Genomic DNA, 25437 nt, shown 5'->3' with positions numbered 1-25437 from the left:
CCCCCCTTTTTTTTTTCAAACCCCAACCAAACCACTGTCCTTTTTGTTTCAAACATCCCCAGCTGCATCATCGATATTAGAGATTGGTTCTCTCATTGTTCGTTCGTCTCATATTCAACGATACCATCCTGCGACGGCATCCAATAGAGGTGTCTTATCTCTTATTTGCTACACTACTTTCCTCTCTTGAGTTGCCGCGATTGCCTTGTCACTTTCACTCGCATCAATATTGTTTTATCAAAGCTTATTGTAAGCTTTTCTCGCAGGCTTTGTTTTGGCCAAAGTGTTGAAGCTTAAAGCCTTGTTGCCATCTAGTGGCTCCTGTATATTATGCTACAACGCAAGATACAAAGGTTTCACAAGAATGTGAGCTACACATGCAACTAGCTGCCGTTGTGAATACTGGGAACACAACATATGCTTGTATGATAACAGCAGCAGTTGGTTCAGTTGGAGAATGGATTAATTGTATATGGAAGTGGATGATGAAAGAAGGGATGATTTAGTGCTTCGGTATCGGTCAAAGCCACCTTTATAACATTACGTGTATTTATCGTTGGGAAGAAAATTTATATTGTCTTTGCCCATTAATGCTTTGATACTTTTGCCGTATAATAATATAGCGTCTTGTAACGTTTTGTCAAGAAAGACATTCATCTGTGAGGAGAACAAGAGACGAGAGGAAAACTCAACACTCATGCGGCCTCAGGGAAATATGTTTCTCAAGTGCAGTATATTGTACTATGGCAATCTTGTCTCTTTATTCTCACATACTCGCACTTTAGCGCAGAGGAAGCACATTTCAAATTTACATTACTACTTGAAATAACCGCCTTAATTCTTGGTACTCTCCTAATAAACCTGACGCAGGTAGAAGTAACTGTATCCGTCAAGACTGTTAGACTTGGGGTCATTCTAGAGAGTACATGGCTGCAAGGGCCCTGTTGCTAGTATTCAGATTCTTAGGTCTTTTACCTTCGTCACTTTTCTGACAGGTTCAAAGCACTGCGACGATATGCAAACAGCTCGAGATAGTTAGCCATCTTAAGTCGCATGGCTAAATATGCTAGTAGTATGTCATTGGATTTCCAACTCTGTGAGTCTTGCGGTAGGCCTGGACTCCTTGCGAGAGCTGGCACGTGAGCCAGAATCAAAGAAAGTACTGAATAACCCTAGGCCTTTAGCCCAGACGATCTCGAGTGCTATGAATACGTGCTTTCGTGAAGTTGCATCGATCTGGTGGGAGAGTATTGGTGACCGCGACGACAGTATCACAGGAGATCAGCCGCTAAGGGACTTTTATTAAGTAGGGTATTCAAATATATTAACATCTTAAAAGCTACTGCATCATAGTCTAAAGCGAACTGGGTACTAGTGTCTCGATCTCTATATATGATCTATATACTTTTGGTGTTGATGGGCGAAGAAAATTTGAGCTGTGGGCAATGATGGAGGAAACACCCTCCTCTTTCCATGTTGTGGTATGTTTGAATGCTTGATTCTGTACACACAAGCAGTTCAATCGCTGATGCAAAGTATTGAAAGATTGGGATTTGGCGACTTTTAGAGTCTCCTCCCACCAAGGCCAACATAATCAGTGCAGAAATCGTTGTCACAGTAGGGTGTTTCACCGTAGCAGTCCCCATCACCACGGCACCCGATACAGTTGCCTGCAGTAGAACAGAAAGGAGCGTCGCCTCCATGAAGGGCATTGCAATCTGCGTTGGTAGAACACTCAGCGTTGGGGTCTGTAGCAACGCATGTTCCTGCATCACAGAAGGGAGTCGCTCCATCACAGTCGGCGTTAGTGCTGCATTCGACGGCAGCCGCCGCCGAAGTAGTGGCAGAGGCAGCGACTGATGAAGTTGTTTCTTCAGTTGTGGTGATGAGCAATGTCGTGGAAGTACCGAGGGCAGTTGAAGTCTCGGCCGAGGTAGAGAGCGAGTTGGTATCCGTAGTCTCGGTCGAGCCAAGACTAGCGAGGGATTCGGTGAACGACTCACTGACTGTGGCAGATGAGGTCTCAGTCGTGGTGGTTTCAAAAGTGGTCGTCGTGTCGACGGTAGAAGAAGAAGGTTTGCAAGGCCCGGCGCTGACAGCGTTGGCGGCGAGCAACGCCAGCACGCCCGTGAGGAATTGAGTTGAAACCATGTTTAATAAACGAGCGACAATGGTGGTATACGAAACGAGTGACAGAAACAGGTGAAGAACAGCAACTTTTGTGTCTGTATGTCAGTGAGCGATAAGGCAATTTTATTCCATAGAGTCCCCCTATTACAATTCACACTGCATGCTTAATTTTCGTGCCGGGTTGAGTGACGCTATTTAGCACTATTGCTTATTATTGTCTTGGTATTGGAGCTAGACTGTCAGGCTGTTGAGGCCGGCTGATAGTTGGCAGGCACTGACTACCAGCCTTATAAAAGGTAGTTTTTTAATTGTGTTTATAACAAACATGAGCAAATAGGGTCTCACAAAGAGGGTTGAGCAACTCATAGGCATATCTTGAGGAGGAAGAGCCAGTCCTCGGACATCAATAAATCGGATCGTGGGATTCCTACTTTCGCAGCCATTCGCGAAATTATTCAACGCTTCTGGCGGAATAAGAGGTATCTTAAGTGAGAGGTCATACAAGACCAATATGATAAACAAAGATGGATAACGGGTTGTATCTAATATGTTAAACAAGACAGGCGGCAGAATCGCTAATGGGTCGCCACTTTATGAGCGGTGAAAAAATGAATGACAAGTGAGAACGATAGGATGCATGTGTTTACAGGGAGATTGGTTCGAAGTTTCAAGGACTCCTTTTCTCTTTCTTTCTTTCTTTCTTTCTTTCTTTCTTTCTTTCTTTCTTTTTCTTCTGGTTGTACATAGTCTACCTGTATTCTTGAGACGAGCCAGAGAAATGCTCATGCATTGATTGATCTGCGGGCAGGGCCATATCCTCAACCGAATTATGTCCCAGACTTATCTGCACAAGTGAAATTTAGACTGCTAAAGGTGTTTCGAAGATCATATCTGAAGTGTGTAGGTTGTGGTCGTTTAGATTATTGGCGATAGTGAATCTGCCAAGAACCGAACCTTCGAAAGAAGCTTTTCCTCAGCCAAACCAAGGATTTGACACAACATCCCTGTCATGACCAGTATAGTGGCTTAGCTTCAGCCCGAAGACCAACTCCCACCAAAGTCAAGTCACATAGGGTCTTTCAGCTGAGTGAAAAGTATGTCACTGGAATGCGGGTGGTATTTTTAGTATGTACTGCCTATCTGAGACCAGGGTCTCAGAGCTACAAGAACAAGAGAAATGAAGACGACAGTACTATGTCCCTTTCAGGCAAGTGCACTACTAGGTAGTTAGGTGGTTAGGTAACTCCCGTCAAGTGCAAGACAGTCAGTCAGTCACATTGTCAAGGCAGCCCGCAAGGCGTTAGAGCCTCCCTTTCACCCAACTCTTTCACAGCCCTAAGTCAACATCAGGCCCTCTCTTTCAATCTCGAATACACGTCATCTCATCATATAATCGTTTTGGATAAGAACACTGTGTATTGCTGCTGGAAATATGGTCCAGGCCCCTTATTACGGCGGCAATCATCCGCCTCCCCTATTTGTCGCTGAACTCGACAGTGAGCCAGGACGTCCCGGTGATGCCCCGTCTCATCATAGGCCAGATGGAACACCTGTATTCGAGATGAGCGGCGAGCCAGTGCTTCCGCAGCATGGCCAAGATGGAAACCAATCTAGTACTTCTCATAACGGCCCGTCGTCCCTCCAGGCCCTGGGTGCGTCCAAACCAGCACTACAAGGCCAAGAGGACCAGAACAAGCCAAGCAAAAACACATCCACTGCACCCCAATCTGTCATGGCCAATCCCTGGGCATACTTCGGACCCGAATCCTCGGATGATAAGCCAAAAGAAACTCAACGACCTCAAACAGACACCCGCCGGCCATCAGAACCAGTGTACAGACCCTATCCTGGCGATAGTGATGACAGCCCTCCAGAGGTTCCTCATGGCACACGGCCGTCCACCAATCCTTCAAGCCCAGACCTCAAAAATGAGGACTATACCTTCTATCCTGCTCCGTTGAAGCTTGCCCATCGCCCTGCCAATGCAACTTCCCCTCCTGCCTTCAAGGCGTATGTTCCTCCAGTGGCCCAGGATTCATCCGATTTAGAGCCCAAGCCTTTAGGCCGGCCTGATAGGACCGACTCGCAGTCGCCAACGGCTCTAAATGCATATCGGCCATATAGACCACATTCGACTCAGCCTCCTGCTTCACCTGTACCAACACCCAGTACTCATCCTGCCACTCTGTCCCCTAATCAGAATGTCCCTCCTGCAAGCCCCCCAAGGCCTCCAGAACAGCAACCACCCGGGACAGTTTCCCATCAAATCATCTCGACAACACCTCCGAGCCACAATCCAAACCCTCCAGCTTCCGGTGCCACCCTACCAAAGCCAGCTGCCAGTCTTCCAGCCTCCCCGAAGCTTCAAACCCAACAATCAGAACCACAGCCGCAAAAACAGTATGGCATTCCTAACGCTGCTCCAGCTCAACCGATGCCTCCATCTACATCAACCTATCTTCCCTCCCCTGTGACCCCCTCAGTCCAGTTATCCTCAGTCATATCTTCACCAGCAACTCCGGCGACGAATGCTGGAGTTTCCTTCACTCAGCCACAATATGCTGCTCACGTTGCTGCCCAGACGTACGCCCAGACACCTGCATCAGTGGCATCAACAGGTCCATCTCATCAAACTGGAGTGCCATTTGCACAACCGCAATATGCTACTCCGGTTCAAGCACATAACTTCGGATCAAACCAATCCAACATAACCGTCACACAAGCCCCGGCATCTGTTATGCCAACTTCGGCCAGTAACTCATCACAATCCACTCCGGTTCAGTTCAACTACGGTGTGCAGCAGCCAACTTATTCAACCCCAGTAGAACCAGCGCAAAGCACTTTGAGTCAAGCATCCGCTCACCCACCCGCCCCTCATCAACAACCAATCACTCCCGGGTCCAAGGTACAACAAACACATGCCCAACAACCGAACACGAGACCATATGGGACACCGGTGCCGACAATGATCCCAACTTCACCCCCACCTCCATATGCGGCTCAGGACACCAGCTTTGGAGCTGGAGCGCAACAATCTGGATCAGGAAATCCCACGATGTATCAGCCATCTCCCACTGGTCCTTATACTCCTCAGCCTCAGTATCCTACCCAACCTACCTACGCTCCGGCTACCAGCCCCCCCTTGCCGAATCATTCAGGAAACAGCCTGCAGCCCCCAGCTCTCCCTCCCAGGCCATCTTCATCGCAAGGCTTCGCTCCCACATCGGGCTTCGGTGCAGGCCCTGCTGGTTACAACCCTGCCAGCTATCCCCGTCCACCACAAACATATTTCGCACCTCCTCCTGCGCTGCCACCACGGCCTGGCCTTGGAAAGCTAGCTGGTGGCGGTGGAAAGCTATTTGGCAGCAGCTCCGCAGATAAATGGCTAAAGAAGACGGGCCAGGTATTAGAAAGCACGTTAGCACCATATCTTCAAGGGCAATCGGGACAATCGGCATCCTATCGACCGGGCTCTAATGGTTTGCAAGGACAACAGGGACAACCGATGCAGCAGGCACCAGGCCAGTACCCCCCCCAAGGCCACCATTTCCATGTGCCTCACTTGGCTCCTCAGTACAGAGGTGCTTCAGAATCGGGACATCCACCACAGGGACCCAGTGCACCAGGATACTAGATGATTCTGTCTATATAGCTCCTTGAAATTTATTTTACTTTTGTGCCGTTTAGTTAGTCATGGAACAACGAATTTTGTATGCATTCATTTCTTTATAATTAGCGATAACGGGAGAGCGCAGCCTGAGCTCCTAGAGTTACCTATCTGAGACATTTGTCTCCTTCATTATAACCGCTGAGCACCTCGTCGAAAACACGGCTTGACTCGACAGACATAAAATTACAGCTCTACCAAAGCTGGTCAGTTGTGACACAAGGGATAACATATCATACCAGACAATTATGGTAGAAGACTTAGAACCATATTTTTTCTATCTTCCAGTGGGCGAACTCGAAGCCGTGTACCAGCTTCAACAGAGTTTAAACATACTATTTGACTCTTACATGATCTCAGAGCAATTTACAGGCTCACTGCTATACCAGTTCTCTGTTTAATCACTAAGTAGGCGATATGTGTAGTTCAGCTAATGAATGAGAACACATAAATAGGGGTCTATCCAAACAATTGCTCAGTAGGCTACCCTATCGATAAGAAGAATTCAGTTATATGTTGTGTGACATTATCTTGAATTGACAACAGGCATTGCGTCATGAGACCAGATCTGGCTGGCCCTATGCTGTTGAACCCAATCATCAAGCATGGGTTTCGATGATAGTAATAAAGAAATCCAGATAATCGTCTCCTGTGGTTACCATAAGCTCGGTTATATTAAATTGCGAACTGAAGCCAAGAGCACTCACACTCACACTCACATTGACTGTTTAGTCCAACGATGAAGGTAAGTTTAAGTCTCGCACTCCGTACTTTAAGTCGATGTACCTACGATCCTCGACACAACAGCGAGATGCATACGTTGACCTTTGTAAAAACGAATCTCGCTACCGCCTACCAGGTTGAGAATATTGCCTTGGTGTTATTTTGATCAGATGGTGGGAGACTCAACTACCTGCCTAGCCTGCTTCTGCGGATGATGATGATGAACTGTTTAGTTGTGGCTGAGGAGCTTGAGAGCGGAATGATTGGGGGGCTGCATTGACCAAACCTGATTCATCTGCCGTTAAAATCCTTATCTGGCGGCGTCTGGCTTGCCAGTGCCTGCCACGCTCTGAATGTGTTTGACCTTGAACGTCGGGCGTACAAACTCAAGTGATAAATGGAGACGCATTCAATCTTGGGAATTCAGACGTGCATGCCATGAAGAAGCTCTTGTAGTTCTGGGCTAAAGAAGCGTAGCGAGATGGTGATTGTCACAGGAGGCACCTTGGATGTGGTCGCACCATATAACTAATTACCTTACCTATAACAGCACAGGGCAGCTATTTTCAGCTCACTGACATCCTGCAAGCCATCACAGACCCTGGCATCTCGATGCACGCAGCTGGTGGACAGGTGAGACAGATTATACCGCGTTGCTCCTTAATTATTAGTTGAGACTTGCATTACTGTAATTAGCCGGACTAAACGGAACAGCACCAAGCCTGAGTGAGCCGTTCATTATGTGAGCTTTGGAAGCGTGGTTACCGTGATATTGATGTATTGGGGGAGAGGGGGAGGCTGTAAGTCAGTTCTTGTGATATTCTTAATGCAAGAACCTTGAAAAGCCATGCACGTAGCGCCTATTATAAAAGGCAAACATGAATTAAATAATGTGTGCTATGGATTTGTTAAATGATAAGTCGGTGAGCATTGTGGTATAGTCACGAATGGCCGGCTCCGAAGGTAAACAACGGACCGACAATTGAAGAAGGCAAAAATATTGGAAGGAAAAATCCATCATGCTAACGCTAGCTGGCTGTTCAAGTCACAACTTAACTACCAATACGGCCATATAATTATCAGTCTCGCATGCTTCATAATAGAAGCTGTTTTGTGTTTGATTCTCGGCTTAGTCTTTTCTTCCTTGGTGCACCGGGTGAGAGAAGACTAAGATCTCTTCCATGACTAGGTAGGTTTAGGCGCTAGAAGAATTCTTTGCCTCTAGCGGAGATACCGTCCGCCGTGTGGTTAATCGGTTTGCTCCGAACCGTCTCTCCATTTCTCTGTCAGAAGTACCTGTGATACCTCAGTACTACGTAGTTACCACATAAGAGGAAGCAAAACATGCTTGATGCTGCGAAACGAATCAAGGGAATCCATGCAGGTTCGCCAATATTTTGAATTATCTCTGAGCTGTTATCACCTCTCTTACCGCCCAGTTACAGCTCACTCGCTTGGTTGCTTGCACCCCTCACCGGGGAGGCTGAGCCGGAGCTGTGCAATTCGTTGTTTTACATAGGTATCAGGCTTTCAAGGCAGAATATTGAGGCCGGTCGGAATAAGCAAACAACGGAATACGCGGATCAAGAAGATTGGGCAGTAGTTACGTCCTCCTTTGCCATTCATTCCACCATGAATTAAAGATGTACCCAACGGTAGTCCATATAATTATTACCTCTTGGAACAAAGGACGTCAAGACTGATATTATAGAAGTAACAGCAATATTCAACAATGTGATCAACAGGTAGGTAGGCTTCATATTCGCACTCCGATGGAGTCAATGTTTATAGCCCTAAATTGGTGAATCAGATTACTCATCTCAAACGAGATGTATGTCATTGAAGACATATAATACCTTCTATTCCGTAAAGATTGTGGTGATCTTGGAAAATATTGTATAAATTGTCTGGTCGTGCTGTGATCGGCAGGCCTTTGTCTAGATCGTCATTGCAAGGGCGGCTATTGACATTGGCGATATGGATGGCCTAGCTTAGTAGAGGGCAACCCTCAATGTGTTGGGATGGATGCCAGGATGCTGATACCTTGAGCATTATCCGTGGTAGTTACCCGATTGCAACATGGTTCAAAAAACAACCGAATCGGAGACCTGAGCCTACCTAGGTATTGAATTACGAGGTACTACCTACATGTAGGTCGGTGCTGAGAGATTTTTAGGTCTGATATTTGGGTTTCCCCGGCTGGAATATGTTGGCAGTGATGGACAGTAGAAGACGTGTACCGAGGTCATGCATACATCAAGAGAGAGGCAAACAGTTTGAATGATTGATTCATCATGAAACATCTGGAGCTGTCTTTGTACAGATTAGTGAGACTTCGATTCATGCACTTCTGAGCCTTGACTCTGCGCCCTGTCTGTAACTCGTCTTATTTCCACTGTCTTGGCCAGCCAGTTGTTGCCCCATCCCCCACTTTAGGCCGCATTCAGGTCTAGAAGACGACGGGACCTGCCCTTGAACAGTCCTAGACGGTGAAGACTGAATGGAAGTGAGCCAGTGAGCGGCCCCGTCGCATTGGGGAGGGGAGTGAGTTGTGCGCTTGTCCAGTAGACGCCGAGCCCCCTGGAAACGGACCGCTAAGTTGTGGCTGATCCAGTGAGAAGCGCCTAATGAGGCGGTCGAAGGGCGCATCAGGGCCCATTCAAAGGCTTTGGGTCTTGTCCATCCATGCTGAGAGCCTCCAGCTGGGATCACCCGCCACCCGCCGCCCTTCAGACAAATTCCCTTCCCCCTTCCCTAAATGATGGGCTGGGCTGGGCTGCTTTTCACTCACCCTCAGGCCTCGCTCTCCCCATTCTCCACTTTTTTTATTCACTTGCTCTTTCCTACCCGCCCCCTTCCACATTCATTCCCATTTCTCCTCCTCGGCCTGCCATTTTCTCCCATTCCCTTCTTCCACCCCACGACGCCCTTCCGCCATCTCTTCTCCTAACATCTAACTACCTACACCCACTGTCATCTCGACGACGACCTCGCGACTTTACGTCTGCCACAGCTGTCAAGATTCTCTAATCCTTTCTTTCTGCTTCATCAAGAACCCTCAGGAATTACCAAAGCCACATAGAGAGTAGTTCTCGAGAAGCTTGACCGAGTTTTTAAATCCTAGCTTTCCCCGATTCTCACCTAACTGACATTGTCACCTCCCAAAGATCAGCCTGCAACGCGTTTTGACCGCCTCCAAACGCACACGATTCTCTTGCAGGTATGTCAGCTGATCATGTTTCCTAGACCGAAATGTGTTGCTTGTTTGGTTTTGTGTCAACCGGCTTGATGGTCTATTGATTCTCTGTCATTCGGGATGCACCGACTCACGCCTACGCGGGCTTTTCTTGATACTGCTTGTCGGGCGAGTCGAGTTGCGTCGGATTTGCCTTGTGGCGTTGTCCACCGCCTCAAGCCTGATTCTTCTCCGACCCAGTTTTGCCCCTCTCATTGCATGCATTACCGCCCTTCTCATTTGCTTTCATTTATCTACTTTTCAACCGAACCTAGACGTTGCTGACTCCCCCTATAGCCAACAAAGGCTTGCAGATCACACAAACTTGTACACTCATCCTTCAGGTTTCATTCCTACGGAACAGAAAACCATCAACTTTCATCATGACGACCATGGTACGTTCGCCATCCCCACTGTCTCGATTCAGACTCCGGTGCACAACACCTCCAAAACGATGTCAATCATCTTGAGGCACCATAGGCCCTTTTTGATCGCTCTGGTTGCTTGTGCCGGAGCTTGAGTAGAGATGAGGAACATTATTACAGCATTGGCTAACCAAGTCGGGCAGGATCTTCGCGTCGGTAATAAATACCGTATCGGTCGAAAGATCGGTTCAGGTTCTTTCGGTGATATCTACCTGGGCACCAATATCATCTCCGGTGAGGAGATTGCCATCAAGCTCGAGTCCGTCAAGGCCAAGCACCCGCAACTGGAGTATGAGGCCCGTGTATACAAGTCTCTTGCTGGTGGCGTTGGAATCCCGTTTGTTCGCTGGTTTGGTACCGAGTGCGACTACAATGCCATGGTTCTCGACCTTCTCGGCCCCAGTCTGGAGGATCTCTTCAACTTCTGTAACCGAAAGTTTTCCTTGAAGACTGTTCTTCTCCTGGCCGATCAGCTCATCTCTCGAATCGAATACATTCACGCCAAGTCTTTCATCCACCGAGATATCAAGCCCGACAACTTCCTTATGGGTATTGGCAAACGAGGCAATCAAGTCAACGTTATCGATTTCGGTCTTGCCAAGAAGTATCGCGATCCCAAAACTCATTTCCACATTCCCTACAGAGAGAACAAGAATCTGACAGGTACTGCGCGCTACGCCTCCATCAACACCCACTTGGGCGTCGAGCAATCACGACGTGATGATATGGAGTCCCTCGGTTACGTTATGCTCTATTTCTGCCGCGGCTCTCTCCCTTGGCAGGGTCTGAAAGCCGCCACCAAGAAGCAGAAGTACGACCGTATTATGGAAAAGAAGATGACCACTCCTACTGAGGTTCTCTGCCGTGGATTCCCCAATGAGTTCGCAATTTACCTCAACTACACTCGATCTCTTCGATTCGACGATAAGCCTGATTACAGCTACCTCCGCAAGATCTTCCGCGACCTCTTTGTTCGCGAGGGTTTCCAGTATGATTATGTTTTCGACTGGACCGTCTACAAGTACCAGAAGAACGCGCAGGCTATCGCACAGGCTGCCGGTCAGGCCAACCCTGAAGACGAGGAAAAGGCCCGTGCCAGTCGTACCAACGCCGCTACTGCCGGCCAGTCTGCTGCTAAGCCTAATGCCATCCCCAGCACTCGTCGCAAGATGCTTGAGCGAGGCTCCGGTGCTGGCGTCGATACTCCCGACACCAACCGTGCCATCGGTGGAAGCGACAGGATGTGAGTGATAAGTAACGCCTATTTTTCTAGTCCCTCGTAAGGAATCTTTTTCCTTCGCGCGTGTAGTGTGTTTTTGTACCGCTGGCCGAAGGGAGATTTGCTGACAACTATGGCTGACTCAGTGGACGATAAACAGGCTTCGCTCAGCTTCAAAGGGAGCGGGATATGCCTCGGGCAGCTATCGGCCGAAATGATTTCTAAACCGATTACTCCTCTCTTTTTGGGATTCTCACTCATGGCTACCGATACTGGCGATTCATACCCAACGCCGACACCCGGATGCAAGTCTTTTGAACAGCTGAATGATTCTGCTGGTCATCATTCTGCTTATTGATCGCGGTCGATTGTTGGAGCGCGGATCGGTCACGCCTATTTTCTACGCCTTTGCTCTATCTTGTTCTTCGACGTATCTTTTGGCGAATTCACGACTTTACGCATGGCTCGGGTATCTCTTGATGGTTGAAATGTTGCACAATGGATAAACCTTCGGGTTTCGTCCCTTGAGCGACTGCAATACCTTCAGGAGACTTTCCTGAACGGCATGTCCGGTACTCCTATTTTTGGGTGTACCGAACCTGTGGGGCTATCACTGCTACTCGCAAAATAGCCTTACCTCGGAATGCCACATACCATGGTGTCGATAATACAAGATTCGCCCCTGGAGCTGAATTTGGGCCCACATCTCGCTATGGCTCACCTTTCCGTCGAAGCGGCTCAGCTCGATCCCTAGCAGGCATTTCCTTCATCGTATCTTTCTTTGCTTTCTTTTAATTTGCACGGACGTTTGCTCTAGTCTTTCGAGTCTGCTCCTACCTGTCGGAGGTAGCTTCTGGGGAGGCAACAGGGGACGCATTTCAGGAGTTATGTTGCTGGTAAAGCTAGTCTCGACACCATGTCGCGAACGGCAAGCTTGTTGCGGATAGCAGCCTACGTTGGCCGAGGATCTTGGTACAGTCGCAGATGGAACAGTGGGAACTACCGGCCTAGGTTAAGGTCAGCTCCGGTATCCTATTGCTGGGCTTGGTGGATGGAATCAAGCACGTCATTGAGGTGAACAAGGTAACACAAGCTGCTGCCACCTTCAAAGACATGGCGGTGATGCGGCAGCCGACATGACACTCCCATCATGAAGCTCAAGGTTGGGAAATCGGGTATTGACAAAACTTCCCAGCAGCCGACAAGGGACACATGGTTGACGAGCCAACATTTTCAACCCTCAGGTTGAGCAGCCTTGCATTTCACACACATCAATCCACCCCTTCATTCATTTCTTGATCGCAAATTAGGTAGTCTACAAATTCAGTCTGTTTTATTTGGAAATTATTCTTCAACTTCATGATGATGCGTTGTGTCGTTCGTTCTTGCTAAGCAGTAGCCTTTAAAAGAGCAGACTAAGAGGAACCGCCTTCCAATCACCAGGTCTTTTGGATGGTCACATGTGTGGGATGCGTGCCTCGTAGCCTACGGATGTCGTTATCTCGAGCGGTAACAAGAATGACAGGAGCTGATTACATAGGAGACCAGTAGACATCTGAAAAACAGATCAGTTGAGATGTACTGCGCTTCATGTAATCGGCCATCATCTCAGGAATAGCCTTCAGTTTCTGATAGTGGGTTTGACTGAATACCTGACTCCATGTAACGCAACACAGGACAATTCTAAGGTACCTTAGGTACCATGCTGAGCTTTACTTTGATAGCCGTACCTTGCAGGAGACGGAAAGTGTGTGTGCATCATCACGAGTGTCGAAATCTGTAGTGTTACTCTGGGAGCCCAAGGAGAAGCTTGGCCACGCGATCGAACCCTTCTTTGGCCTATGCGGATGATTGGATCTCAAGTGATCATGCCTGCATGCCGACACCCACAAAACAAAGTCTAAACCGGACCAAAAGTCGATAGTGATCTACGAAACCAAGCATCAACCCCACATTTTCCTTGCTTGCAGCCAGCCAGTTCCAGATCCTCAATCTCACCTGCCCACCATCCTACCTGTAACCTATCTTCTTCCCTTGCTTGTCGTGAGCCTCGCGCACACTCGAGGTTTCCCTTTTTAGACTTGCAGCGGAACCCTTGTTCTTGTCTCTTTAGGTAGTTTCCTAGGTTACCTACCTGCTGGCTTCTCTCTTACCACTTCTCTTCTTCATCCTTGCAAGACCTTTGACCGTCTCGCTCTTTTGACAACGAGATCTATTATTGTGCCTTGCAATGGCGGCATCGATTTCAGCAACCAAATCCACGACTGCAACATCAACATCAACATCGACCTCCCAATCCAAGTTATCGCCTTCCTCCGCCTCGTCCACCATGGACCCCCCTTCCATTGACCTCTTGTACCTCACGTTCAACTGTGCCAAGAATCTTCTCGACATCCCCGTCTTCGGCAGCCATTTGCAAACCGCCCTTCGTCAAAACGCAACTGGTTTACCAGAGGTTGTTGTTCTGTAAGCTGCAATCCTCTTCGTCTCCTCCGAAGGCGATCAGGTTACCAATGCCCTCGATGCTGCTACCCTGGCCAGTCATGGAACTCCAGACATGATCAGCACAAGGTCTACATAGAGTACCGGGATATCTTGTACTGATTCATGTTCTGTTCGCAGCTCGCTACAGGAGGTGGCACCCCTGGCGTACTCCTTCATTGGTGGTTACTTCTTGAACCCGTACCTCTCACGATACGAACAAGCCATCAATATCGCCGCTCAACACATTATCGATGATCTATCGACGCGAAATAGCGAGACTGCCAACACTACGCCCACCGCCCTCCCCTCGAAGCCATACACACTTGTGCGAGGCAAAAATGTGGGCTACACCGCCATACTACTCTTCGCTCGCGAGCCTTCGAGGCTAAAGAACATTCAAGAGGCGGAAGTCGGATTTGGGGCCGCTGAGATAGGGAACAAGGGCGCTGTCGGTCTACGCATGCTTTATGAAGCTGATGGTGGCTCATCTGAGCTAACCTTTGTCGCAACACACCTGGCGGCTATGGAATGGAACTTGCCCCGGCGTAATGCCAACTGGGCTGCTATAATGCGTGGTATGGCTTTTGAAAACCCAGAAGTGGTTGTGAATAGCTACAAGACCTCTGTCACCCCAACTCCAGCCTCAACACTACCTGCCGAAGACGAGCCTGAGCGTGCGCGCCTCCTCGATAATGAACACAACGAGCAGCACTCACAACTTCAACAGCAGTTGCACAACATCTCCGTTTTCAGGCCCTCATCATTTCTCTTTGTTGCCGGCGATCTAAATTATAGAATATCCACCACATCCCCGCCCCCTTCCGCTACATTCCCCAGTCTAGATCCGGAGTCGGAGAACTACTATCCAGATTTTTTTCGTCTCGATCAGCTTACGCGTGAACGTAACGCTGGCCGCACTTTACATGGGCTATCGGAGCATGAGGTGCGCTTCCCACCAACTTACAAGTACGATGTGCTACCACCACGACCTGGCACGCGAGAGCCCGAGGTTGATGTGCCATGGAAATTTGCGGTTCATCGCTATCCAAGTTGGACAGATCGGATCCTTTTTCTCGACGTACCCTCGTGGCTCAAAAAAGGGAATAGCCAGGACCCCAAGTTCAACGTTCGTGCTTATGACTGTCTTCCAGTGCTGCGTATGAGCGATCATCGTCCAGTGTTCCTACGTATCGACGTGCCCCTCATTTCGCCGAGTGATATGGCCCCGCCGTCAGACCTGGACTGTGGTGTAAGCAAGGACCCTCGGGCCCGACTTCCTATGGAAATTGACCCAGAGGCCTGGGAGCGCCGGGCCGCCGCACGACGTAAGGAGGTCATGGCAGGCTGGAGCATGTACCTCTGGAGTACTAAGCAGGGTGCCTGTATCCTAGCCACAGTCCTCGCTTTTGGTGCAGGTGTGTACTGGCTGTGCCAGCGGTTCTGAGCCACACTTTCACTGCGTTGTTCTCTCTGGTCTCGGGGGGATGCGAAATCATGATTACAAGAAAACCTAACAATTTCAGGCACCCTTAAACCCGGTGGGAGGTGTCTTGTAATATGTTTGTGACGCTAGACTGCGTGTCTATCGCTATATCCCATTACTCACTTCATTATTTGCTGGTTGATACAACTCATTCAGTTAGTACATGGCAGCAGGCAAAGACTCAAACATCATGTATGCAAAGGCCTAGTATTGTGTTAGTTTCACTGCTTGCAAGCAAAGGCAAACAGCGTTAACAAATAAATTCACTGAACAGCAACTGAGGTATGTGCAAAATTATCCTTCACTGTCTCACCGCACATTTCACGGTCCGAGAAGCGAGTATCAGGTGTGCAGGTCATATAAAGATTCAGGTGCCATAACTGCCTATACTACTCCGATGTCATGAGCTGAACCATTCGCTTGCACAAAGTAAAAAGACGTAAAAAGCAATGGAGTTCAAATGAATATTGGATACTAAGGACGAGTGTAGTATAGTATCTCCTATCTCCTCGTCGAAGTCATTATTCGAGATGAAACGCTGTTCTCCAGGCATTGGTCATAAAGGCTTAATAGAAATGCTGATTTAAGAACCGATATTTATGGCGTTGAATCGTAATTCGTCATTGTGTGTATGTTCATTCTCAAGGGTCATTTGAGCACCTTGTATGCGTTTGCGCATGTTTGGAGTAGAGTCTGACTGCCATGTAATTCCCATGTATTAAGTGGATATTTGGCATGATCAGACACGTCGGCACCCATCTTCCGATCCAGGTGAATGGCTAGTCCGGGTGATTAGAAGTCAGCAAAGTATGGGTCATATTTCTCCGCCATCTCGCGACCATAAGGTTCGCGAGATCCGTCGTCCTCGGGGTAGACGTCGAAGCATTGTGCATCACCGGGATATCGTATCGGGGGCTGAATGGGGCCCTTTTGTCGACGGTTGAAAATGTCATCCCAGTTGGTGTCAAGGAAGAAAGGGTGGGATTTCACACGTGCTGCACCGCCGCTTATATTACCAAGGCGCCGAGAACGATCGACGGTGCAGAAGGACCGTATTATATCCTTAGCTTCCTCTGATAAGGGGGGGTCCTGGGGAAAGACAACTGGCTTTTCTAAGATCCTGCGGGGAAATAATCAGCTTGCCATTCTTAGACATCTGTCGAACAGTTACCCACTGCTTGTAGATCTCGATGGGGTTCTGGTGCCAGAAAGGAGGATACCCCGTCAAGAACTCATATATGAGAATGCCCAGTGCCCACCAGTCAACTGCGCCTGTGTGACCTTTGTTCTGGATGACTTCGGGGGCGAGATACTCAGGTGTCCCGCACAAGGTGTATGTCTCGACGGGGCGGTTATCCTCACGGTAGCCGAGTCGCTTGGCAAAGCCAAAATCGACAAGCTTGATGTGGCCCTCTTGATCAAGGAGCAGGTTTTCAGGTTTAAGGTCTCGATAGGCAATACCTCCTTGCTGCTCATGCAAGTACTCCAAAACCAGAACGATCTCGGCGGCGTAGAAGCGTGCGACAGGTTCTTCGAAGCGTCGTAACTTTCTAAGATATGTGAACAACTCTCCCCCTGGAACGTAGTCGAGCAGCATGTAGAGCGAATCTTGGTCGGAAAAGGAGGCTATTAGGTTTGTGATGAAAGGATGGCCTGCGACATCAGCGAGAATAGCGCGCTCGTGTCGGACATGATCGACTTGTTTAAGACGGATGACTTCCGGTTTCCGTAGGATCTTGAGGGCGTAGACTTCGGGGTTGAGTTGATGGTCAAGGGGGATATGCGCAGTTGCGGCGGGACGAACGAGGCAGACCCGAGCAAATGTTCCTTTTTCGGGGGGTCAGAAGCGGAAGGCCTACAAGTCTGCAAGACATGGACATACCTGTCCCTAGTGTGCGAACTCGTCTGAAGTCGCGAAGATTGAATTTTCGAGTTTGTGGTAATGGACTTGGCGTGGGAGATGTTGGTCCACTCGCAGCATCTTGGGCATGTGGGTGAGAGCTTGCGGAATGTGAGGGCGCAGGGATTCCCGATGACGATGGTAGGCCACCAGCATGTGAGGGCGCAACGGTCGCAGCCATGACTTGATCGCCCTGAAGTCCTGTGATAGGATCGCGGCAACAGAGAGGTGAAGAGATTGGCGAGGGGGGGAAGTCAATGGGAATTGATTATTGACTGGGGTTGAGGCGCGAGCCCATAACAACCCGGGACCAACACTGCCAGAAATCCGGACGATATGGCCAGTAAATTGGAGACAATTCGAAAAGCGAGGGGGTCATATAGCATACGCTGAGTTGTTTGCCGTTGTCGCCTGTGGTTGTGCTTTGTCACGCGGTCAGTTGGGGGGTTCTAGAGCAAGTCTGGCTCGGTTCTCCTGACGATGCGGAGACGATGAACAACGGAGTGATGCGGCGTCCTCAGGCCCAGCCCGATATTCCAAGTGGCAACCTCAAGGACAGAGATTCAAATTGAGCGCTAAGCTTCGAACAAGAGGTGGGCTATGACTGTTGACAGCAGGTTTAGAACCAAAAGTGAGGCTGAGGAAGAGGTGAGACTCTGAGGCGGATGGGGAAAGAAACGGCGAAAAGGCGGCGCAAGGTGGGCGATGCACAAGCGAGATAGTGATGAAGATGGAGGCAGAATGAGAAGCTAAAAAAATGAACGACCTTGACGTGATGTTTATGTGCCTTGCCTAGTCTATGAGCTAGACTACTATAGTAAACAGCCAATGCAGCGTGAGTGCCTATTCAGGATAAGACGAGGGCGTCCCCATGAAACGGTGAGTGAACGAGCGCCATCAGATTGGATGTCATGGATATGCTCGGCTGGGGGCCGAAGAAGGACCAACAACATAGCACGAGTATCTAAAAGAAGGCCGTCGCATGTGGTGGATAAAAGAGGACGTGCATGCAGACTTCCATGACGGATATTACGTTGGTATTTCTTCCTGAGTTGGTGATCTTTTACCTGTTTCCAAGGCGCCATCTCCAAGAAGCAAAACTCCAGTTGAACTTGAAAATACATTGCCATTTGTCTGGGCTTCAGCCTCCTATCAACTGCGATCTATTGTAGATACAGCGGAGCACTTAAAGTGGACTCGGCGGCGGGGGTCCAGAATCTATTATGACGCAAAATGTGGGTGACGGGGAACTTGAGAGGTCACCCAGAGATACCCTTTTGGCGATCGACAAGTTGTCAGTGGGTGGTGGTGTCGAGCTTACCTATGGCTTCTGCTATTTGACGTATGAAAGGAGGGTTTACATATGCGTTGCATAATCAGAGTCTCAACTCGTTCCCCTTATCTGTTACAGTCACAACCTCACTCTGAAATGCTAGCATGATTCAGGATCAAAGCCAGGGATTGTGACCCAGACCCTTCGATTATCTCCAACCAACAACTAACCACCTGTAACCTGTTCCATGTTGGCCGAATACATACCTACAATTGACGTAAAAACCTAGATGGAAATCCACTTGCGTCATCTGCCGCCGGCCCTTGCTCCTAATCTGCCGGATCCTATAATGAGATCCTGGAAACTGGAATGTCACTTGAAGACATGCCATCCCCACGCTTTCAATCTCTCCACCCTATTCCATGCAGTCCATGTACCTATGTAAGTCAGATCTCAGGCGCGGGAGATAACGGGCTGCTCTGGGTATGTCGGCAGTATCGCCAAGCACTTATATACGTACCACTATGCAGCATTGGGTCTTTGAGCAGGATGTGCAGAGATGGCGCTTAATTCAGTGCTAGACGGCAGTTGGATGTCTTTGCCTATTACCGGTAGCCCAAGTCGGCAACGGAACTACCAAACCCGTTTTCTGCCAGATGACACTACATAGAACCATGGTTTATTTAAGCTTTCGGGCATGGGGATGGCCTCAATCATACTAGACCTAGCTTCGCACAACTCTCAAGGTTTGTCCTTTGCCTACCTGGTCACTAGTGGCACAGCTTGTCTCAAAGACGTTCACATTTGGCAGTTTGTAGCTAGCCGACTAGCGTTGTGAAGAGAAAACTGTCTAAGGCTGAGAACCTGGGTTGTCATTCAGGTTTGACGGTTCGATCTGCCTACGGGACTTCCTCTGCATTCGTTATCACTTGTCTGCGATTCAGCTGTAGCCAACTAAGTTTGTGGAAGAACCCTCCCCAGTTTCTATTACAGAGCATATATTTCTTTGATGATCCTAAGACGTAGTGATGACTCCACACTTCACAATATATTCTGGCTTAGATTGTTACTTACAAGGCAACCTAAGTCGAGCCAAGCATTGTTTCTGAATTCTTTTACTAGGGATGATAATCTACCAATATATGCCAATATACATAGTATTATGCCTGGGTATTACAGTACATGCAATACTTTCTATGGCTACATTGTTCAGAATATCGTTTGTCTGGAAACTGTCTCTACAACTATGGTTCATTTTCACTGCACATAGTGTCTTGGTTGTGTTTAAATATTGCTATTCGCCGTTTCATCTCTAAGGGGCCAGTCAAAGAAATAAACCATGCTAACTCTGTGACGTTTGTGTTCACGAACACAAGGTATGATTAGAGCCCTTTGTTGTCTGTTCTCTGCATATCTTCTAGAGTCCATGGTTAACTATTTAATTAACCAAACTCGCCCTCGGGCTATCTATAGCTATGATATTAGCAGCAAACTTACCGGCCGTAACGATAATTCTGTTTGATAACTCTTCAGTTCCCACTATCCTCCATCGCCTCCCATGCCATCATGCACTTCTTCAAACTTCTGTTTTGCTGTCACTTTAGCAAAACCAGCGCGAGCAATTCTCTACAACCTCGTCGAGTAGAACTTCAGCAAGATGAGAAGCGGTGTTATTCCCCGAGGCACTCTAGTCATGCAGCGTCAGAGTATGGAAATTATATCGCCTTCTCAGCAGCCATATCCAGTGATAGTGACAGCTTTCCAGTACAAAGAAGCCTTGGGACGCTGACAATACTTAACACCAACCAGTCGACTCGAGGTAATGTTGGGCCTAAATATGGCAGAGCTTCTCAGTCCCACCCACCTTGTGTTTAGCTTTGTTGAAGCTATGTAGGTAGAGTGTAGGGTGGTTACAATAAATATAAGGCATACAGCTTACTACTAAGGTAGTTTACATTGAATTCCGACACTACAGGGTAAGTATATATGGAACCCCTTCATCACTTTCTGTCGCTTGAGCCACAGTTTGAGCCACACTATTCCTTAATGCCTTAACCACCTAGTACCTACCTTATGCTCTAAATGGACAGGAAAGCTCCCTGGGCTACTTAACCCGGGAGCCCTAGGGAGCCCCCTAGTAGCGGCTCTTGGGCGAGGAATGCCCTGAGGTTCCCTAGCCAGTAGCTGATGGCCCAACTCCCATATCTGGAGACTTGACGCAGCTGGACCCCATCCATCTCCACTGACCTCAGGTTTCCTCTCCATAACTCAAGTTGTCTTCATCCGTCGTCCAGCCTCGATACTGAAAACCCACCGTCTGTTCTGTACTATCGCATTTTTAGTCTCTTGTACTCGGCCAGTTAATTGCAAACGGCCTCGCTTTCTCACAATCTTTCCGTGTCTCCCACTCCCAGCCGTTATCCTTCCACCTCAGCCGCATACTCCCTGTCCAGCCGCATCCCCCTCGTCATGCGCCGTTGACCGAAATCATGTTCTCAAACTTGACCAACATTGTCCAGAAAGCACAGCAGCTTATTGATCCCACCCAGGGACTCAATCTTTCCAGTTCCGATCGCAATCCTTCCAAGTCGTCCCTATTTCAAAGTCAATTCCGCCTCCCTGCCTCCCAGACACCCCTCTACGACATCAACGCCGAGCTTACTATTCCACCTTCCAACGCGACACACGGCGATAAGGACCAGGAGAGAGGATGGCATTATGCTGGGAAACTGCATCTATCAGAACACTTTATGTGCTTCTCAACAACTCCTACTAGCTTTGTCCAATCCGCCAGTACTTCCACGTCAACCGCTTTCACTGGCCAAACACATGGCGGAGGCCCCAGCGGCAACGGCTTCACATTTCCATTATGTGCTATACGAAGAGTTGAGCGCCTGAATAGCCAGAACTTTCAGGTATGATCTATGCTGGTGAGACAATCGTGCGTATTATTCAAACTGACCTCCTCCTGTTCCAGTTCGCACTAGCTCTAACCACTTGGAATGGTCTTCTCGCCGACTCTCCTAAAGACAAGGACTCGAAGGACAAAAAGGACTTAAGAGAGCAACGTATTACAATCCATCTGGCCGGGACCAGGCAGTCTTGCGAACGTTTTTGCGATGGCCTCAAAAAAGGCCTAAGGGCAGGAGTTGGCAATGTAGCCAAACTACGACGAGTCGCTGCTGAGTGCTACTCTGAGCATCTCCTCAGAACCGAAGATAGGAAAAATGCCTCCCCGCCAGATGCCGGCCTAGGGATGCTCTTCCGATATCCTGGCGACCCAAAGAAGCTACGGGACAGGGCGAAAATGCGCCTCTGGGCCGAGTATCTACGTGACAATGGTCGAAACTTTACCCTGATCCGCCAGCCAACTTTCCACAAGCTCATTCGCGTTGGTCTGCCAAACAGGCTCAGAGGGGAGATTTGGGAACTCACATCTGGCTCGATTTATCTACGCCTGGAAAATCCAGCACTCTATGCCGATACCCTGGCAAAGTTTGAAGGCCAAGAGTCGCTTGCTATCGACGAGATCGAAAAGGACCTCAACCGAAGTCTTCCAGAGTATCCAGGCTTCCAAAGCGAGGATGGAATCAACCGCTTACGTCGGGTATTAACTGCTTACAGTTGGGTCAATACTGAGGTCGGATATTGCCAAGCCATGAATATTGTCGTGGCCGCATTATTGATTTACATGTCTGAAGCCCAGGCTTTCTTTCTTCTCTCAGCACTTTGCGACAGACTCGTTCCCGGGTATTACTCCACGACCATGTATGGAACCCTTCTTGATCAGAAGGTATTCGAGTCCTTGGTGGAAAGGACAATGCCCATACTCTGGGATCATCTTGTCAAAAGCGACGTGCAGTTGTCAGTCGTCTCGCTCCCGTGGTTTCTGTCACTTTATATCAACTCGATGCCCCTTGTCTTTGCCTTCCGTGTTCTGGACGTGTTCTTCGTCGAAGGGCCAAAGGTCCTGTTTCAGGTAGGGTTGGCAATCTTGCGCATCAATGGCGAGGAGTTGCTTGATGCGGCGGATGACGGGGCTTTCATTTCAGTTCTGAAGGCTTACTTTGCCCGCTTGGATGAGTCGGCTCACCCCAAGTCTGAAAATCCAAAGTTGCGTGCCGTGACCCGATTCCAGGAATTGATGGTCGTGGCCTTCAAGGAGTTCGCAGGAATAACTCACAGTAGTATCACCGAACTGCGTTTGAAGAATAAGGATGCCGTCCTCAATAATATTGAGAACTTTGCTAAGAGGACCGCTATTCGCAATCTGGGCCCCGAAAGCAAATTGTTAAGTACTGATGAGCTTGGTTCACTATATGATCGGTTCTACAATATCCTATACGAACGTCAGCAGAGGGACCATATGATTCAACAAGAGAAATTGCGGCGAGCGAAGTCAAGCAGGATGCGGGCATCTGAGATTTTCGCAACTCACCACGATGAAGTTGAGAAAGGACGTGTTGGATTAGGCCCAAGTACAAGCCTCATGGACTACGATGCATTTCGCGAATTTCTTGCAAGTATGTCAAAATGGGCTATATCAGATTCACCAGGTGCGACAAAGTACAGCAATTATGAGGACCGTCAAAATATGTTTCACAGCGCCAGGCGGCCATCCGAAATAATGTCACCCTGGGGTGGAGGACCGGAGCCTGCTGATCACGAATTTTTGCAACGTTTATTCAAGAGATGGGATGTGGATGACAGCTCTGCCCTGACTCTTCAGAACGTTGTTACAGGTCTAGCGCAGATCAAAGGGAAGCGTGACATTATGGGCACTATTACATACTTCTTTGAGTTATATGACGACGATAAGGACGGCAAGGTTGACCGTGAAGGTATCCTACGGATCTCAGAAGCTTTGTTATTTCTGTCTCGTCGGGGCCTAGAGGGCACATTGAGTCCTGGAACCTCCAGTGCCCTTGAAAGTGATTCAGCAAGCGGGCATGAATCACAAGCTAGCTTACTGCCTGGTATATCGACTAACGAGAGGTTCCTGGGAAGCGTGAGTGCTTTTATAAGACGGTGCTTCGAGTACGCCGATCCAGCTAGCGGGCATAATGACACGGCCTTGGCAAAGCCAGATGATGAAGACTCGAGAGATGCCTTTGCTATAGGTGATGAGGATGAGGATGAGGAAGAGGAAGATGAAGAAGACCTTTTGGGCCCCGAATCTCCAACCGGAACCCCGACAAAGGCTAAGAAACCCAGCCTCTCATCGGAGAGTTCTCACAGCACTACTGACAACCACGATGCGGCCTCACGACGCAGGGTCTCGAAAGCTAAATCTGAGGCAGCAAATGCGGCACTAGATCCTGCGCATCCTCTGCACCTTACATTACCAACCTTCCGCATGGTTGTTCTCGCGGATGAGTTGCTAGAACAATTCTTCGAGTCGTCTTTCCCAGCTTCTTTCCACATCATCGAGGGGCTTCCCAACACAGCATCGTCAGCATCATCCCTTACAACATTCTCCAGTCTTGGGTTTGGAGCTAGACCTCCTATTCCCCCGCCCGTCGGCCCTCCAGGAGCAGGCCGTGGCCTACGCGGCGTGCTCGATAACATCGTCACGGATGGAATGCGTGTCGCCACAGAGGTCAGAAGACGGATGGAGGAGGCCCAAAAGGAACTCGAGAAGAACGCTTTGCCCGGACAGCGACCTGAAGAAGACGAAGAAGATGACGATGATCTCGGAGTTGAAGTCGGCGTGAGAAAGGGACCTTCAGGTAGCAGCACCGACATCGAACGACGATCCGTGAGGAGCTCGGACCGGGATTTATTAGATGGGGCAGATGCAGAGGCCGGCGCATTGAGCAAACCTCAAGAACAGAGTTCACTCGACGTGAGCCCCAACGACGGAAGGCCTCGTGCTGGTACCGCGACTTCGACGGGGTCGACTGGAGGATCGGCAGTGGTAGAGTTTGAAGGATAGAGCTGTGATATCAGTGCCACGAAATGGCCTTGTAAACAACGAAATGAAACGTATATGGTTCATGTTGTCAGCTATGTACCACGTCGTGTAGAGCGTTTCTTTTGAGCAGGTGAATGACTGCAAAACAAACTATTGGTAGTGCGAATTGGCGTAACCTGCACAGGAGATTCAGTGTGGAATAGTAGAGGGCAAAACTTGAAAGTTTTCCGATGTAGCTTAACGAGAAGTCTTCGATATTTTTATCTAAGAGCACGGGTGTTCGTTCCCGACTACTGGAAACATGAAAATTATAAGTAAGAAACTCAACAAGATTCGACTTGTCGCTCTTGAACTAGATGTTCTAAGTAACTACGTATCTCCCTACGTAGAAAATTTGTTCAGCAGGGTTTCATGTTTGGCATAACCCGTCACTTTTCATACATAGCGGATAGGCGGCGGATAGGAATGAAGGAAGAGTCTAGCAACTGACCAATATACCTAACTTAAATAGTATTAAAAACTGAGTTTATGATTATAGCTGGTATTGAATGGTGATTTTCGACGAGTGCCAACTTACATCGACAAGATTCAGGGGCCAAGCTCAGCGTAGAAAGGACAATTTATCAGCACTTCAAGGGCCCAAGGAAGCACAAGTGGTTAATCCTTTGTGGAAGTGAACCAACGGATTACTGGCATGGCATTGGGTCTTGATATCAAAATTACTCTTCGACATATAAGGGCCTTGTAACACATGTAATGTCATATGAGAAGGCTCCATCAACTTTCGACCAGAGATATTGATGTCGATCATTTCATTGATATCTGTAAAATACCTAGGTGCGCATGTACTGACTTGGAATTACCTTACCTGCCGCAGTGCAGTACCTACTACCTTGGTGTAAAAGAATGATGCATACGAAGCTTAGATGGCGCGACGATGCCCCGCTATCCGAGAATGACATCATCAACATCGATACGCATATA

At 48.7% G+C, this 25437-nt stretch overlaps 6 protein-coding genes across 6 annotated transcripts; 4 read left to right on the top strand and 2 right to left on the bottom strand.

The window, feature by feature from the left end:
* Nucleotides 1-1563: 1563 nt before the first annotated feature.
* FMAN_09254 (uncharacterized protein) lies at nucleotides 1564-2151 on the bottom strand (the record flags this gene model as incomplete). Its single annotated transcript, XM_041830074.1, has 1 exon — nucleotides 1564-2151. One exon carries the CDS (start codon nucleotides 2149-2151, stop codon nucleotides 1564-1566), a length of 588 nt encoding a protein of 195 aa, XP_041680774.1.
* Nucleotides 2152-3562: 1411 nt separating this feature from the next.
* FMAN_09253 (uncharacterized protein) lies at nucleotides 3563-5764 on the top strand (the record flags this gene model as incomplete). The annotated part of the gene is made up of 1 exon (XM_041830073.1): nucleotides 3563-5764. One exon carries the CDS (start codon nucleotides 3563-3565, stop codon nucleotides 5762-5764), a length of 2202 nt encoding a protein of 733 aa, XP_041680773.1.
* Nucleotides 5765-10138: 4374 nt separating this feature from the next.
* On the top strand, nucleotides 10139-11427 carry FMAN_09252 (putative casein kinase-1 hhp1; the record flags this gene model as incomplete). Its single annotated transcript, XM_041830072.1, has 2 exons — nucleotides 10139-10150; nucleotides 10324-11427. 2 exons carry the CDS (start codon nucleotides 10139-10141, stop codon nucleotides 11425-11427), a joined length of 1116 nt encoding a protein of 371 aa, XP_041680772.1.
* A 2301-nt stretch (nucleotides 11428-13728) lies between these two features.
* On the top strand, nucleotides 13729-15327 carry FMAN_09251 (uncharacterized protein; the record flags this gene model as incomplete). The annotated part of the gene is made up of 2 exons (XM_041830071.1): nucleotides 13729-13865; nucleotides 14022-15327. The coding sequence occupies 2 exons, from the start codon at nucleotides 13729-13731 to the stop codon at nucleotides 15325-15327; spliced, it is 1443 nt and encodes a 480-aa protein (XP_041680771.1).
* An 831-nt stretch (nucleotides 15328-16158) lies between these two features.
* On the bottom strand, nucleotides 16159-17447 carry FMAN_09250 (uncharacterized protein; the record flags this gene model as incomplete). The annotated part of the gene is made up of 3 exons (XM_041830070.1): nucleotides 16159-16486; nucleotides 16542-17193; nucleotides 17249-17447. The coding sequence occupies 3 exons, from the start codon at nucleotides 17445-17447 to the stop codon at nucleotides 16159-16161; spliced, it is 1179 nt and encodes a 392-aa protein (XP_041680770.1).
* A 3581-nt stretch (nucleotides 17448-21028) lies between these two features.
* On the top strand, nucleotides 21029-24474 carry FMAN_09249 (uncharacterized protein; the record flags this gene model as incomplete). Its single annotated transcript, XM_041830069.1, has 2 exons — nucleotides 21029-21454; nucleotides 21517-24474. The coding sequence occupies 2 exons, from the start codon at nucleotides 21029-21031 to the stop codon at nucleotides 24472-24474; spliced, it is 3384 nt and encodes a 1127-aa protein (XP_041680769.1).
* Nucleotides 24475-25437: the final 963 nt, after the last annotated feature.

The sequence above is a fragment of the Fusarium mangiferae genome (assembly GCF_900044065.1).
Source record: "Fusarium mangiferae strain MRC7560 genome assembly, contig: FMAN_scaffold004, whole genome shotgun sequence".
NCBI classification, from domain to species: Eukaryota; Fungi; Ascomycota; class Sordariomycetes; order Hypocreales; family Nectriaceae; genus Fusarium; species Fusarium mangiferae.
Note: the sequence above shows the minus strand (reverse complement) of the source record. Positions and strands in the feature narration are given on the sequence as shown.